Below are 18584 nucleotides of genomic sequence, written 5' to 3'. Positions count from 1 at the left end.
GTCACTCTCCACACCTCCCTTCCGGGGAGCCTGTGCAGCCCGCCACTGCCAGGGTCCCGGGATCCAGGGACAACTTCCCCGGGAGAACGCACGGCGCGCCTCAGGCTGGTGCAACGTCATGCCGGCCTCTGCCGCCGCAGGCCCGCCCCGCACTCCGTGCCCCTCCCTCCCCCGCGGCCTGAGTGAGCCAGAGGTCCCGAATCAGCGGCTCCTTTAACCCCGTCCTGTCTGAGCGAAGAACAGACGACCTCCAGCGACCTACACGCAGAGGCGGGGCCAAATCCAAAGCTGAGCCCCTGGGAGCTGTGCGAACAAAGAAGAGAAAGGGAAATCTCTCCCAGCAGCCTCAGAAGCAGCGGATTAAAGCTCCACAATCAACTTGATGTACTCTGCATCTGTGGAATACATGAATAGAAAACGAATCATCCCAAATTGAGGAGGTGGACTTTGAGAGCAAGGTTTATGATTTTTCCCCCTTTTCCTCTTTTTGTGAGTGTGTATGTGTATGCTTCTGTGTGAGATTTTGTCTGTATAGCTTTGCTTCCACCATTTGTCCTAGGGTTCTATCCGTCCGTTTTTTTGCTTTTTTTTTTACTTTTTTCTTTTTTTCTTAATAATTATTTTTTATTTTAATAACTTTATTATATTTTATCTTTATTTTATTTTACTTTATCCTCTTTCTTTTTTTCCTTCCTTCCCTCTTTCCTTCCTTGCTCTCTCCCTCCTTTCTTTCTTTCTTTCTACTTCTACTAATTCTTTCTTTCTAACTTTCTCGCTTTTATTCTGAGCCCTGTGGATGAAAGGCTCTTGGTGCTACAGCCAGGAGTCAGTGCTGTGCCTCTGACGTGGGAGAGCCATCTTCAGGACACTGGTCCACAAGAGACATCCCAGCTCCACATAATATCAAACGGCAAAAATCTCCCAGAGATTTCCATCTCAACACCAGCAACCAGCTTCACTCAATGACCAGCAAGCTACAGTGGTGGACACCCTATGCCAAACAACTAGCAAAACAGGAACACAACCCCAACCATTAGCAGAGAGGCTGCCTAAAATCATAATAAGTCCACAGACACCCCAAAACACACCACCAGACGTGGACCTGCCCACCAGAGAGACAAGATCCAGTCTCATCCACCAGAACACAGGCACTAGTCCCCTCCACCAGGAAGCCTACACAACCCACTGAACCAACCTTAGCCACTGGGGACAGACACCAAAAACAACGGGAACTACGAACCTGCGGCCTGCCAAAAGGAGACCCCAAACACAGTAAGATAAGCAAAATGAGAAGACAGAAAAACACACAGCAGATGAAGAAGCAAGATAAAAACCCACCAGACCTAACAAATGAAGAGGAAATAGGCAGTCTACCTGAAAAAGAATTCAGAATAATGATAATAAGAAACGCTATGAGACTAGATATCAATTACAGGAAAAGACCTGTAAAAAATACAAACACATGGAAGCTAAACAGTACAGTACTTAATAACGAAGTGATCACTGAAGAAACCAAAGAGGAAATCAAAAAATACCTAGAAACAAATGACAATGGAGACACAACAACCCAAAATCTATGGGATGCAGCAAAAGCAGTTCTAAGAGGGAACTTTACAGCAATACAATCCTACCTTAAGAAACAGGAAACATCTTGAATAAACAACCTAACCTTGCACCTAAAGCAATTAGAGAAAGAAGAACAAAAAAACCCCCAAAGTTAGCAGAAGGAAAGAAATCATAAAGATCAGATCAGAAATAAATGAAAAAGAAATGAAGGAAATGATAGCAAAGATCAATAAAACTAAAAGCTGGTTCTTTGAGAAGATAAACAAAATAGATAAACCATTAGCCAGACTCATCAAGAAAAAAAGGGAGAAGACTCAAATCAATAGAATCAGAAATGAAAAAGGAGAAGTAACAACTGACACTGCAGAAATACAAAGGAACACGAGAGATTACTACAAGCAACTCTATGCCAATAAAATGGACAACCTGGAAGAAACGGAGAAATGCACAACAATGCACAACCTGCCAAGACTGAATCAGGAAGAAATAGAAAATATGAACAGACCAATCACAAGCACTGAAATTGAAACTGTGATTAAAAATCTTCCAACAAACAAAAGCCCAGGACCAGATGGCTTCACAGGCGAATTCTATCAAACATTTAGAGAAGAGCTAACACCTATCCTTCTCAAACTCTTCCAAAATATAGCAGAGGGAGGAACACTCCCAAACTCATTCTACGAGGCCACCATCACCTTGATACCAAAACCAGACAAGGATGTCACAAAGAAAGAAAACTACAGGCCAATATCACTGATGAACATAGATGCAAAAATCCTCAACAAAATACTAGCAAACAGAATCCAACAGCACATTAAAAGGATCATACACCATGATCAAGTGGGGTTTATTCCAGGAATGCAAGGATTCTTCAATATACGCAAATCTATCAATGTGATTAACCATATTAACAAATTGAAGGAGAAAAACCATATGATCATCTCAATAGATGCAGAGAAAGCTTTTGACAAAATTCAACACCCATTTATGATAAAAACCCTGCAGAAAGTAGGTGTAGAGGGAACTTTCCTCAATATAATAAAGGCCGTATATGACAAGCCCACAGCCAACATCATCCTCAATGGCGAAAAACTGAAAGCATTTCCACTAAGGTCAGGAACAAGACAAGGTTGCCCACTCTCACCACTCTTATTCAACATAGTTTTGGAAGTTTCAGCCACAGCAATCAGAGAAGAAAAGAAAATAAAAGGAATCCAAATTGGGAAAGAGGAAGTAAAGCTGTCACTGTTTGCAGATGACATGATAGTATACATAGAGAATCCTAAAGATGCTACCAGAAAACTACTAGAGCTAATCAATGAATTTGGTAAAGTAGCAGGATACAAAATTAATGCACAGAAATCTCTGGCATTCCTATACACTAATGATGAAAAATCTGAAAGTGAAATCAAGAAAACACTCCCATTTACCATTGCAACAAAAAGAATAAAATATCTAGGAATAAACCTACCTAAGGAGACAAAAGACCTGTATGCAGAAAATTATAAGATACTGATGAAAGAAAGATGATACAAATAGATGGAGAGATATATACCATGTTCTTGGATTGGAAGAATCAACATTGTGAAAATGACTCTACTACCCGAAGCAATCTACAGATTCAATGCAATCCCTATCAAACTACCATGGGTATTTTTCACAGAACTAGAACAAAAAATTTCCCAATTTGTATGGAAACATAAAAGACCCCAAATAGCCCAAGCTGTCTTTAGGGAAAAAAATGGAGCTGGAGGAATCAGGCTCCCTGACTTCAGACTATACTATAAAGCTACACTAATCAAGACAGTATGGTACTGGCACAAAAACAGAAAGATAGATCAATGGAACAGGATAGAAAGCCCAGAGATAAACCCATGTGCATATGGTCACCTTATCTTTGATAAAGGAGGCAGGAATGTACAGTGGAGAAAGGATAGCCTCTTCAATAAGTGGTGCTGGGAAAACTGGACAGGTACATGTAAAAGTATGATATTAGATCACTCCCTAACACCATACACAAAAATAAGCTCAAAATGGATTAAAGACCTAAATGTAAGGCCAGAAACTATCAAACTCTTAGAGGAGAACAGAGGCAGAACACTGTATGACATAAATCACAGCAAGATCCTTTTTGACCCACCTCCTAGAGAAATGGAAATAAAAACAAAAATAAACAAATTTGACCAAATGAAACTTCAAAGCTTTTGCACAACTAAGGAAACCATAAACCAGACCAAAAGATAACCCTCAGAATGGGAGAAAATATTTGCAAATGAAGCAACTGACAAAGGATTAACCTCCAAAAGTTATAAGCAGCTCATGCAGCTCAATAACAAAAAAATAAACAACCCAATCCAAAAATGGGCAGAAGACCTAAATAGACATTTCTCCAAAGAAGATATACAGACTGCCAACAAACACATGAAAGAATGCTCAACATCATTAATCATTAGAGAAATGCAAATCAAAACTACAATGAGATATCATCTCACACCAGTCAGAATGGCCATCATCAAAAAATCTAGAAACAATAAATGCTGGAGAGGGTGTGGAGAAAAGGGAACACTCTTGCACTGCTGGTGGGAATGTGAATTGGTTCAGCCACTATGGAGAACAGTATGGAGGTTCCTTAAAAAACTACAAATAGAACTACCATATGACCCAGCAATCCCACTACTAGGTATATACCCTGAGGAAACCAGAATTCAGAAAGAGTCATGTACCAAAATGTTCATTGCAGCTCTATTTACAATAGCCCGGAGATGGAAACAACCTAAGTGCCCGTCGTCGGATGAATGGATAAAGAAGATGTGGCACATATATACAATGGAATATTACTCAGCCATAAAAAGAAACGAAATTGAGCTATTTGTAATGAGGTGGATAGATCTAGAGTCTGTCATACAGAGTGAAGTAAGTCAGAAAGAGAAGGACAAATACCGTATGCTAACACATATATATGGAATTTAAGAAAAAAAAATGTTATGAAGAACCTAGGGGTAAAACAGGAATAAAGACAGAGACCTACTGGAGAACAGACTTGAGGATATGGGGAGGGGGAAGGGTGAGGTGTGTTAGGGCGAGAGAGAGACATGGACATATATATACTAACAAACGTAAGGTAGATAGCCAGTGGGAAGCAGCCGCATGGCACAGGGAAACCGGCTCGGTTCTTTGTGGCTGTCTGGAGGGGTGGGATAGGGAGGGTGGGAGGGAGGGAGACAAAGAGGGAAGAGATATGGGAACATATATATATGTATAACTGACTCACTCTGTTATAAAGCAGAAACTAACACACCATTGTAAAGCAATTATACCCCAATAAAGATGTTTTGTCCTTCTCTTTCTGACTTACTTCACTCTGTATGACAGACTCTAGATCTATCCACCTCATTACAAATAGCTCAATTTCGTTTCTTTTTATGGCTGAGTAATATTCCATTGTATATATGTGCCACATCTTCTTTATCCATTCATCCGACGGCGGGCACTTAGGTTGTTTCCATCTCCGGGCTATTGTAAATAGAGCTGCAATGAACATTTTGGTACATGACTCTTTCTGAATTCTGGTTTCCTCAGGGTATATACCTAGTAGTGGGATTGCTGGGTCATATGGTAGTTCTATTTGTAGTTTTTTAAGGAACCTCCATACTGTTCTCCATAGTGGCTGAACCAATTCACATTCCCACCAGCAGTGCAAGAGTGTTCCCTTTTCTCCACACCCTCTCCAGCATTTATTGTTTCTAGATTTTTTGATGATGGCCATTCTGACTGGTGTGAGATGATATCTCATTGTAGTTTTGATTTGCATTTCTCTAATGATTAATAATGTTGAGCATTCAGAAAGTTGTGTTTTAATTAGATTTCAAAATAAACATATTTGGAGAACAATGCAATTACAAGATGAAATTCTCAGAAACCGTCTTGCATATGAGCCATGAGCGTAGGAACAAGAACATAATGTAAAAGACCAAGGGCACAAAACCTAAAATAAATCTCCCATTTCCCTTCCCTTATTTAGAAGACATCCGGATATTTGTTACTCCTACTATCAATACACAAAATACTTCTGTCTAATATAAAGAATTTCTGTAAAACAGGAAATATCTTTATAGCAATACTGAAAACAGAACCATTAGATATCCTTAAAAACTCTGCTTTTTCTTTCTGCCTCTGCATGTCCTTGGAGAACAAGAGGGCAGAAGGAAATCCACAGTGACTCCCCACAAAGGTACTGACCATCTATGGTACCAGTGAAAACCATGCCCTCTTTCATGCCCTGACTGGTTTGCTTCTTTCCTGGACAGTAAGCTGGGGAGGAGAATCCCACACACACACAGAAGTTAAACTGTAGGAAGAAGGAAGAGGGGCTTGGTAAGACACTTTCGTCTCTTGGCTGCCGTGAGTATATCACTCTGTCAGAGGAAGCCTAGATGTTAAATCACAAATTGCACACAAATATCTATGACTGCTGTTAATATTTTTCAAAACTCCTGACTCTACTATGTGAACTAGATTTTAACAAGAAGAAAAACATGCCTGGTGGAAGAGAAATGTGGCTAAGGACTGATGGTAATACTAAGCCAGTGATGTTTGAATTCCCTTTAGCCTATGTGGCAGAGCCTGAAATTGCCTGAAATTGAACCCACCTCTGCATCCACAGCCTTGGCAGTGCTCTCCCATCCCACTCTCATTCTGAACTTAGCCATGTGATTTGTTTCAGTCAGTGAGACGATCGCAAAAGCGATATACGCAGAGACTTGGAAAATACTTGTGAGTTGTGACTTCCTTTTGCAGCTCTTGGAGCCCGGAGCCACCGCGTGAACACTACAGGTTGGTCTGTTTCATGGCGGCCCCCGGCCCCGTCACCCGCTCTATTCCAATAGTCAGCCGTGTCCGGAAGCAGAGATGAGGGCTGGTGAGCTAGCTGATGATGCTGGCTGACTTCAGATCAAAAGTGAGCCCAGCCGTGATCAGCTGAGATGGTCTCAGACTACCGTGTTTTGGGAACGGATCGTTGGCATCCGCTTAAGGGGAGAGTAAGAATTTGTGTCTGCTGTGTGGGAGGTTGTATAGTTCTGTACATGAAAGCACACACAGGTGCACATTCACATACAACCCCCCAAATATTTGCTAAGTGCTGATCACGTGAAAGCTATGGTGGAAGCAGCTGGAAGCAGAGAGAAACTGACCAAATACAATCAAGGAGTCAGCGATCACTGCACTGTGGAAGCTTTGATCTAATTTTGAGGGCAGGGATCTTAGCATGGGGTGGAGCGGATGATTCAGAGAAATTCAAAAGACTGAATTAATGACAGAATTGAAGACAGATCAGATTTGGGGAGGACCAAGAGGGGTGCATTATAGGTTGGTGTTCAGGTTTCCGGAGGTGCAGGAAAAGCCTGATGTCTATGTGGGGATGGGTGGGGGAGGGGTGACGTTTCCATGAGAACACCTGGGAACATGTCTGCTGGACATTTAGAAATGCACTGCAAAGATTCAGAAAGCAGAGTGAGAAGGGAAGGCTGTGACACCACTGGACCATGAGTGTGCATGACAGCTGACTTTCTGGAAGTGAGTAGGACACTCAGAGTGAACAGCGCTAGGAGAGAACCATATGCTAATAGTAACAACAGTCACCTCTGCGGACTAGGCGACCTGCCGCATCCCACACAGAGCACTAGGTAGTTTATGTGCCTCACTTCTAATTCTTACCAACCCCTGAGAGATGTTTTTATCCCCATTTCTCAGGTCAGGAAACTGAGTCTCTAGGAGATTTAGCCAATTGTCCGAGGTTCTCCTGGGCCATACTGTCTTAGCTGGGCCACACATGGGTCTTTAAGGATGGAAGAGGTTTGCTTGTACATGGAACCTATGTTCCCCTGGGCTCAATCAATTCTTAAAATTATCTGCCAGTTTGTGGGAAGGTTTATTAAGAAGACAGACATTTAAGAAGTGCCTAGAATGTCACCTTGTCACTCGAAATACACATTTCACACAATCTACCCCTCCTCCCATCTTCGCCTTCAATGGAAATTTTCTCAAAAAGCATTAAAACACTATAGTAGTAATTTTGCCACAATTTGACCTACTCATGGTAAAAGCCTATTATTTCTGTTCTTTATAGAAGGAGGCACACGATGGGATGTTACCAGAGAGAAATTGAGCTCAAGGAGGCCGGGTCTCAGGTATACTTTCATTTTCTTGTCACTGACTTTCTTCAAGATAATAGATCACTGGGTGTGTGTTGGAAGATGGCTCAAAGCCGTGCAGCCACATCTGTCAAACTGTCAAGAGATGAAATCTCCTACCTGAGAGGCAGGAGAAAAACAGCTCGTCACAGCAGCAGCCCAGGAATGAGGTTCCAATTTAGCCATGTTCTATTTATCGTGCATTAGGGTGACCTCTTCAGCGCTGCTGTTGCTTATGCTAAAATGAGTTTAAACAGATAACTAACCGGTTGATGATAAAAGAGTCGATTGTAACTTTTCCCTTTGCTGAAACTCACACTTAAAGACACACTTAAAGAAAATTTCTAAATGGTTTTGGTAACACCACATAAAAGATTACGTTACTGCCTGAAGATGGTAGAGTGTAAAATGTGCATACGTAGGTCAAGTATTAATATTTTGGATTTACTTTTCTAATATTTTAATGTCTTCCCAGTTAGGTAGAAGTGATATGCCCTTTAGAATCTCACAGAATTTCTGAAAATCATTTGGAAAAATCAACAGGTAAATGGGCAACAGACAGGAATAGCAATCTATAGAAAATATAAGTGGTCTATGTATATATGAAAAAATGCTCAACAACCATAGGCTTTAATCAGGGAGATTAAAATTTAACATCATGATAGATCATCTCATGCCATCAGGTATAAAAGTCTGATAACATCAAGTGTGGATGAGGATGTGAAGGAATGAGAACTCTTACTCTTGCTGGTAAGAGTAGAAAGTGGCACTTTCATCTGGGGAGCCATCAGGCAACATCTCATAAAGCCTAAGTTTGTTGATATCCTTGAACCGAGCAATTGTTCTCCTAACTGTATATACTCAGATAATTCTTACACGTGTGCACAAGAATGCGAGGGCAAGAAGGATCTTAGAATGTCTGCAAGAGCAAAACAATAAAAAAACACCTCAATGGCCATCAACAGAATGAGGAAGTGAATAAATGGACAAACTGTGAAATATTTTTGTAGTAGGATAACATACAGTGATGAAGATGAAGTGGTTAAAAACAAGAGGTCGACTGCCTGCGAGGAAATTCCCACTCAGTAACTAGCTATGTGACCATCATCAGGTTACTTAGGCTCTCTGTGCCTCAAACTTCTCATTTGTTAAACAGAGATCATAACAGTACCTACATTTATGATGTTATGACCATTAAGTAATTTAATACCTCTGTGATATTTTGATTTATAACAAGACATACATATTTGGTCTTTGTCCTGGTCCCTGCCACAGATCTCTTAAAACCCTTGATATTTCCCATGACGAGGGGGGGGGGATAAAGGTGTCTTTTCTCATGTTAATGAGGTGACTTTGGAAAGCACCTAAGGATAAGGGCCGGTCGCCAAAGGAGCCAACAACCAAAGGATTAGAGGGCTGGGACCAAAAGTCCTGGGAGAGAAGGACTGGAGATTGAAGCAATCGCCACTGGCAATGATTTAATCAACCCCGTCCATGCAATGAAGCCTCCATAAAACCCCAAAAGGACGGGGCTCAGAGAGCTTCCGGGTTGGTGAACATGCTGAGGTGTTGGCAGACTGTCTCTCTGAGAGCATGGAAGCTCCGTGCCCCTTCCCCATACCTTGTCCTGTGCCATCTGTTCTATCTGGCTGTCCCTCATTGCATTGTTTTATAATAAGCTGGTAATCTAGTTAGTAAAATATTTTTCTGAGTTCTGTGAGCAGCTCCAGCAAATTATTCGAACCTGAGGAGGTCACTGGAACCTCCAACTAGAGCTGGTTGGTCAGAAGCCCAGGTGACATCTGAAAAGGAGGTGGCAGGGGTAGTCTTGTAGGACTGAGCCCTGAACCTTTGGGCTGAATTCAGGGTACTCAGCTGGTGTCAGAAAATTGCTTGGTGGTGTGAGAAAACTCTCCCCTCCCCCACTCCATTGGAATTGGTGATCAGAACCCTCAACTTCTAAGACACTGTGTGCCGGACACATAGCGAGTGGTCCGTAAATGTAGCTATCATTATTTCTAAGAGTGGATACCAAGGTATTCTTCCTTACCGTGTTTCTATCAGTACATTATTTCATAATGTTTTTAATGCGAGGAAATGATTGAACATTATATTGTCAAATGGCTCCAATTTACAAATTATTCATTTGTAAGTAGTTTGTGTAAACTATGTGGTGTTTCTCCAAAGAAATTATTTTACAGGTGATTTGAACTTCAGGTCAGACCATAATAACCTATTTAGCCTTTAACAGACTTCTCAAGTCCTGTATGACTTGACAGTTTCCTGGGGAAAGCGATCCCTGAGTTATAACCCCGAGGTCATTCCCCCGGTTCCATGGGAAAAAGTTACGTGTCCCTTCTCACTCACCCCATGGAACTCATGAAGAAGAGCGCTGAGTAGGTGGCTCCTGTAGACAGAAATGGGAGCAGGGTTTTCAGAGGGGATTAAGAAGGAAAATTACCTTGAGTTCGTGCTGGAGGAAAGCCCAGTGCTTGGCTTAAATGGACCTACTGCTTCCATTCACTTCCCATGACCTCCTGCCTCTGGCCAATCTCCCATTTTGGTGAAACTTCTCCCAGCTCTACACTCGCCTCTGGATGTTTTCTGATGAATCTCTTTAGAACCCTTAAATGGGAGGTCACCAAACTCAGTCACAATCTGCCATATTTGGGTAAAACGTAAGAAAAAGAAGGAAGCTAGTTTGCATGGTGAGAAAACAGAGGCAAATGCACAGACAGAAACAAAGATGAGAAATCCTGTGGCCCAAACAGACAGTAGAGAAGGGCAAAGAAAGTGCAGTCCCCTGGCAGCTCTGATTATACTCGCAATAAACACTCCCTGTGAGCATATGGTCTGATCCTCGCAACCAAATAATTCCTGACTAGGACATAAATACTCACTTAATTCTCACATGCCAAGGAAGGATATACTATCCCCAATTTATAGAAATATGCCCAAGGTCATAGTATAAGGAGCATAGTTTAAATATGGCTGTCTCCAAAGCCTGTTCTCTAAGAGGCTACAATTGGGTGATTTATTCTCCCTCAGGAAAGATGCTGTCCCGGGAATTACTTCGCATAATGAAGCAAGGACGTCTGCAGCTGCAGAGGCAGGCATGAGAGGTAGGGGAGTGATGTCAGCACAGTCCAGCAGCCTGTGCTGGAGGCAGTTGTAGCACAAAAAGAAAAGGAAACCAGGTGCGGTGCTTGGCTTATTCACGTTCTCCATCACTTCCAGCCAGGAAGTGATGTTCCCATAGCCAGGGCTGAAGGCAGGAAGGGGAGGGACCCCAGACAACGAGCAGCTCAGCAGAGCACAGGGAAGTGAGGATAGACAGTTGCAGAAAGACGTTTCAGGCAAGATGACTGGGAAGTGGAGGGGGGAATGTTTCAGGGGCAACAGGACATTTGCTTACTTGTCCTTAACTTAGGAATGAATTTATTAGGAATTGCATAGATTTAGATCATGACTAATTTCCTTATTAAACGTGGTATGAAGTTCATTAATAAACCTGAAAAATGGCCTAGCAAAATTAACTCTGTTAACATTAAGTGAATTAACTAAAAATTTCAACAAGTGGCATCAGAGAGCTCACCACACAGAACCTACGAGGTCAGTAAGACGGCTCTTCTTGTCCACCTGCTCCAAACTCGTGGTTGTGAAGTTCAATGTGAATGCATATGTATTCTCACTCATTATAAAAAGAGAAAAGACCACCCTAAGGGCCCCAGATTGAATCCTTTCCTGTATGCCTGCATATGACTCCCATTATGATTATAATTACAGCTATATTTATAATTTGCCTCAGAACACAGAATGGAATTTGTAGGGTTTCAAACTGCAGACCAAAGGTGCCTATTTTTTCCTAGATAAATGGCTCTATAGAGCCTATTATTCTGTTAAAACGTGAGACCTCTAAGGTCCCTAATTCAATTGATACCTCCATAATCAACATATGTAAAGAGGAGGTAGAAATACCACAAATATTGCAACATTTGAAATAAGGTAAAATGTGTGTAGGGATGTGGGGAAAAATATTTTTTTAAATAAAAAACAATAAAAAAAATTGTTCCTATTGCTTAGATCCTAATCACTGCTTACTGGAATATATAAAATCCTGATAGAGTTATTCATGCAATGTAAAAATATGTGTATATACATATACAGATGTACACATATGTCTTTTAAATAGATAGGTAGATAGATACACACATACAGAGAGAGAGAGCGAAAAAAAAATAAAGTATTATACATCAAACACCCAGAATCACAGAAGCACCAGTCACATCATGTATTTAGTTTAACAGTAGTGGGGAAAGTTAAGCCACATCAGTCAATCATATTTCATTAAATTACCTCATTACTTATAGCTGGTGGGGAAGACAGATAGACGTATACCAATAAACTAGACAAGGATACAGAAAGCAGAAAAGAAAGTAAAAATACAAGACAGCGATACCAGTGAAGAAGGTTAGCCAATGTGAAGCAATTTCACCTGAAACAAGGACAGAGATTCTTAAATGTCCTTCACTTATAAGAGAATTGGAGCCAGTCTCCATTTATGCTGAGTTAAGATTTCAACAGTTTGAAATTATGAAGACATAAAATTTATGGGAAGACTTTTTGGGAATAATGGAAATTCACACACTACTTACCCTTATGCCATCTTTGTAAACTAAAGTCACACTTCTGTACCTTACTTCATGGGTCACCCAAACAAAGGCCTCCTGAAACCCGGCAGGTAAAATGAATGAGAAAAGCAGACCCGGAGTCATGTACTAAACATCATGTTCATTTTTCCTGTCTTTTTGCAAACAATGTTTTCCTTCATGCATGCATTTACGTGTGTATTTATATATGTGTGCACTTATGAATTTATTATTTATTTTCTGTCCATAGAGTGATGGGCAAAGAGAAATACTTTGCTACTCTGAGAAAAGTGACTGTACGAATCTGTGGATAAATAAAACACACATTCCCAGTGCTGTCGAGACAACAACATGGACCGTTGGGAGACTCCCAGAAACTGGAGAGACGGTACCCAATGCGGCGGCCACTGCTCAGCTCCAGCCAATTACACCACATGGGAGTGAGGGTCCTGTGTTGCCAGATCTTTCTATTTTACAAAAGCAGTAGGATATATGGGTTTTCATATGAAATTTCTGCTTTTTAAACTTGGGGTCAAATTTGGAAACAAAGTTCCACTTTCAAGACAAAATCACTAATTCCTAATACCCAAATGGGGGGACTCCCGGTCACTCGTTTACCATCTCAGATACGGCTTCTACCTCATTCTTCCAATCTTTTTCAACAAATGGCCAAATCACTAACTCAATTTAATTACAGCTGTTCAAATGCTTCATTCCTACAAATTCTACTTTTTTAGTAGGTAGGAATTGGTTTTGATTCTTTTCAACGGTTATTCCTAAGATTACATTTCTAAACACAGATGTATTTATTTCACATGCTGACCATGACCGTTATGATTCTTATTGTCATGGAGTTTCCTCTGGTTGGAAAAGCAGACATTAAATAACAAATTATACCATTAAATTTTTTTTAAATTAAAATTATGATAAACACAAAAGAAAAGCATAGGAGGATATGGGCACATATAACTGGGCTACCTGATCTGTTTCTTTGAGGACAAAGAAGGCTTCCTTAAGAAAGTGACATCTGAACTGAATTCTGAACTCTGAGTGGGAGAGAAGAGTGTTCTAGAAAGAGGAAACACATGTGAAAATGACAGGGCCGCTGGGAGGCAGAAATGCTGCTTTATAGAAGAGATATAATGTTTAAATTCAGGGGTAAAGGGTCTTAGGAGACTGGCTTCTAACGCTGACTGCTAGGTTACCTCTGGGAAGTGGAATGAGGGAGGATAGTTGGAAGAAGTTAAAGCAAACTCTTACTTTTTATTTTATTTCTACAGTTTAAAGGTCATTTTAGAAGAACACACTCACATTTTGCTCGTTTTAAAAATAAAAAGAGTGACCGATAAGAGCTTAATTTCCAAAATATACAAACAGCTCATGCAGCTCAATATCAAAAAACCAAACACCCCAATCCAAAAATGGGCAGAAAGACCTAAATAGACATTTCTCCAAAGAAGACACACAGATGGCCAACAAGCACATGAAAAGATACTCAATAGCTCTAATTACTAGAGAAATGCAAATTAAAACTACAGTGACGTACCACTTAACACCAGTCAGTATGGCCATCATCAAAATAGCTACAAATAATAAATGCTGGAGAGGGTGTGGAGAAAAGGGAACCCTCCTACAATGTTGGTGGGAATGTAAACTAGTGCAACTACTATGGAGAACACTACGAAGGTTCCTTAAAAAACTAAAAATAGAGCTACCATATAATCCAGCAATCCTACTCCTGGGCATATATCCAGAGAAAACTCTAATTCGAAAAGATACATGCACCCCAATGTTCATTGCAGCACTATTTACAGCAGCCAAGACATGGAAGCAACCTAAGTGTCCATCAACAGTGGAATGGATAAAGAAGATATGGTACATATATACAATACAAGATGTGGTACATATATACAATGCATTGTACATATATACAATGGAATATTACTCAGCCATAAAAAAGAATGAAATAATGCCATTTGCAGCAACATGGATGGACCTAGAGATTATCATACCAAGTGAAGTAAGTCAGACAGAGAGAGACAAATATCATATGATATCACTTATATGTGGAGTCTAAAAAAATGATACAAATGAACTTACCGACATAACAGAAAAGACTCACCGACACAGAAAACAAACTTATGGTTACCAAAGGGGGCGCAGGTGAGGGATAAATTAGGAATTTGGGATTAACAGATACATACTACTACATATTAAATAGATATACAGCTACTGTATAGCACAGGGAACTATATTCAATATCTTGTAATAACCTATAATGGAAAAGAATGTGAAAAAGAATATATATGTATATATGTTTATATATATATATATAAAACTGAATCACCTTGCTGTACACCAGAAACTAACACAACATTGTAAATCAACTATATTTCAATAAAAAAGAAAACAAACAGAAAGAATAAAAATAAAAAGGAGTAATATATGCTATAGTTTGTCTTTGAGTGAGATATTATAATCCAAGGCAGTGAATGAGGTATGGTTCAGATGAAAATTTTCCTGTTAACTAGTTTTAGACGGCATTAGTCATTAGTGAGAGCCAAGTGAGTATTTCACGACCATTGTATCTTCAGTACTTTTTCTTTACTTACTTTCTCTTTAATAAGTTAATAATTAATTCATTTTTCACCCAGACGTGGAAATGTACTCTCTCTCTTTAGTCACAGCTCACGTCATGCCCAATACAAAGAGGTGACCCCCTGGCCATCCCACTTTTCATCTGTACTCTTACAGATCAGCTCTTTCTGGAAAGCATCAGGACCAAAGATGGGACGGTGAGCTGCATGGAGCCTCATCCTGAATTGTCTGCCTTCCTTCTCCCATTGTCTCAAACCACATGTACCATCAACCATACAACTTACCAAGCATGCTGCCACACCCACCATACATGCCTAATACTCACGTCTCCCAGACGCCACATCCACACAGGGCTAGCCTAACATTCACCCCCCTCTGCTGACCTTTATTTCCCTATGTCCCTGCTCCGTGCTGCCCCTCCATCACACCTTCATTGCCATCTAGCTCTTGCCATCTCAAATATTTTTTTTTTAAATAAGTTTATTTCTTTCATTTATTTTTTATTTTTGGCTGTGTTGGGTCTTTGTTGCTGTGCGCGGGCTTTCTCTAGTTGCGGCGAGCGGGGGCTACTCTTTGCAGTGCGCAGGTTTCTCACTGCAGTGGCTTCTCTTGCTGCAGAGCATGGGCTCTAGGCACACGGGCTTCTGTAGTTGTGGCGCACAGGCTTCAGTAGTTATGGCTCACGGGCTCTAGAGTGCAGGCTCAGTAGTTGTGGCACATGGGCTTAGTTACTCCGTGGCATGTGGGATCTTCCTGGACTAGGGCTCGAACCCATGTCCCCTGCATTAGCAGGTGGGTTCTTAACCACTGCGCCATCAGGGAAGCCCCTCAAACCTTTTTGATATAGAGGCTCACTTCCTAATTCCAGACTGCAACCTTGAGGCATCTATTAACAAGCATTTACTAAAATTTTAAGCAATGCATTTGGGGCATAGGAAGACCCTGATTTGGTACTCCTAACAGGCCTGATCGTTGATTTCTATTACAAATGAATGTTTCCTTGGCATATTTTTTCAGCTAGATAGAGCATGGGACCAGGAACCAGAAGACCAGGTAAAAGTCCTGGTTTCTCCATTTGTTTGAGGTCAGGAGACTCAGGGGGCCCTCTGGGTCTCCACTTCACCTCTACAAAGGCCCATAGAGGATGCCAATCTTTCCGCAGCACAGGGCTGTACTGAGTCTCACCCTTCCTCACTCCCTGCCTCATGCTTTCAGTCTCGTTTAAAGTACCACTACCTCACGAGGATCTCCCCTGACTCTCAGACAAGGAGAGCGGACTCCAAATTACATACTCCCATAGCATCCTGCATTACTCCTTCCAAACACCCATCACTCCTGTGATTGCTAGTTCAAAGCTGGGTTTTCTCCTCACTGCCTGAAGTACCCTGTAAGCTCCACGAGGGGAGGGGCTGGGCTTCTCTTGCTCAGGACCATCTTTGTGTCAGTAAATATCAGTTGGTGGATTAATGAGTAACGTAAGTAAAAGCACTTTTTAGGCAAGAAGCTGCTGCTACTACAATGGTTGTCATTGTTATTGCTATGACAGTAATAGTAGTAGCAGAGGTAGCTACAGAGGTTGAATTATTAGCAGCATTGTCACCATCCAATATACGACAGAAAGAGAAGCAGAGAATAGTACTTAACATTATCAGTATTCATTGTAAACTCTTCCTCTTGTTCTGCTCTATCCTTTTATTTATTTATTTTTTTTGTGGTACGTGGGCCTCTCACTGTTGTGGCCTCTCCCGTTGTGGAGCACAGGCTCCGGACACGCAGGCTCAGCGACCATGGCTAACGGGCCCAGCCGCTCCGCAGCATGTGATGTGGGATCTTCCCGGACCGGGGCACGAACCCGTGTCCCCTGCATCGGCAGGCAGACTCTCAACCACTGCACCACCAGGGAAGCCCCTGCTCTATCCTTTTAATGGATACAAACAAATCACTATATGATTAAACAGCCATATAGATGTAGCCCACAGGAGAGGTTCAGAGGACAGTATTTTGCTACTTATGTACCAATCCTTGAAATGCATCAGTCCCCACCTGGAGAAAGATCCAAAAGAAAGACAGAAGATGTGTTCTCATCCTGAAGCAGGTGATAAACCCTTCCCCAAATTATAGGGGGGGGGGATATGAAAAACTAAGAAGCAGTCCCCTTGTAGGAAGAGGATTTACAACTGAAAACAGAAAGAGGGTGAAGAAAAGAAAATTCTCCAGGAGGAAGAATCAGTTTTCTGTTCCCAACATGGGACAGCTTGAGTTTTCACCCTTAAAGAGGGGGGAAATGGAAATATAAAAAGCCCTGGAATGGCAGGGATACCGCTTTTGTTAAGGTGATGTTGTTTTGAATGAGTTACTGCTATTGGTGGGCAGGGAGGGGGCATATGAAAGAGAAGAGGCCTCTGTGGTCCACTGAAGAAAAGAATTTTATTAGGCTTTCTGGGGAGCTCAGAGCAGAAGGTAAGTCCAGAAGGTTCACAGGCCAGAGACCTCATGGCCCATCCTCCAGTCACTTGCCAGGACTTTGGGCTCCCCTGCAATCCCATTGCCTTGGGTCTACTGCAGGTGCACTTTGTTAAGGAAGTGCCTTTATTATACCACACTGCTCGGAGAGCTTGCAGACGCAGAACAACAGACTACATGTTCAAGACATTTCCTTCCTGCATACATGGTGAGGTACTCAAGTAAGTGAATTGTGATCTTGACTGCCCCCGGCCCCAAACAATTCAGGCCTTTGCAAAAGAATACCTTTACAAGGTTTAATGAGACAAAAAAATTCTTCATCAATTCATTACCACTGGCCTGCTTTTACCTGTGTGCGTTCATTTACCAGAAATTTACCAAATCCCTAGTGTGTATCTAAAAAGGATTCCAGGTCCCGGGAATACAGGATGGAGTGTAATATTGCCCACAAATTTGGGTGGATCTAGAGCTTGGAGAGCTGTAGATTTCCTCGTATAAAATCAAATCAAAGACCTTTGGGGGTGACTTTTAGAAATGGCATCATACCGCACCTGGAGGCAAGCTGGGGCACGTCCCTGGGGTTTGTTGACGTCTACGGCTACCAGCTGCCACCCGCCAGCGGAGTCTTCGTGAAACATCTTCAAGACAAAGGGGAAATGAGTCAGAGACACTTACGATGGAACATCAAGAACTCTAACTTTGTCTGCAGCTTTTTACGTTTTCTTTGTTATCAAAGATTTGTCTTCTTATGGCTTTATATTTAGAACATGAGTCATTCCATTTTAACACTGCAAACTTAAGTGAATAATCATAATAAAGATTATAGCTTGCATTAATTGAGCACTTGCTATGCATCAGGCCGTTTCTGCCTTACATATGCTTTGCATATAACTGCCCAAATATTCTTCTCCACAAGACTTTAAAAGTAGGTATTTTATCCCCATTATGTTGATTATTACATGTAACATCTGAGAGAAAATGAAAATTAGAATTCCAAAGCGTGGTGTGTTTTTACAAAAAGTGGTAAACTTTTGTCTTTATTTAGTAGACAGTTCTCACTGAACCAATAGAAAAATATTCTCAGGATAAATAATATAATGTGCATTTAGCATAGGGA

General features: G+C 41.2%; 1 protein-coding gene across 1 annotated transcript in view; it reads right to left on the bottom strand.

The window, feature by feature from the left end:
* NALCN (sodium leak channel, non-selective) overlaps positions 1-18584 on the bottom strand; it is a 282677-nt gene that overhangs the window by 183861 nt on the left and 80232 nt on the right. Inside the window, exon 9 of the mRNA XM_007461528.1 lies at positions 18019-18105. Coding sequence (XP_007461590.1) covers positions 18019-18105 — 87 coding nt within the window. The remainder of the gene's footprint in view (positions 1-18018; positions 18106-18584) is intronic.

The sequence above is a fragment of the Lipotes vexillifer genome, unplaced genomic scaffold (genome assembly GCF_000442215.2).
Source record: "Lipotes vexillifer unplaced genomic scaffold, Lipotes_vexillifer_v1.1 scaffold655, whole genome shotgun sequence".
NCBI lineage: Eukaryota > Metazoa > Chordata > Mammalia > Artiodactyla > Lipotidae > Lipotes > Lipotes vexillifer.
The sequence above is the reverse complement of the archived record's forward strand: the minus strand, read 5'-3'. Positions and strand labels throughout refer to the sequence as shown.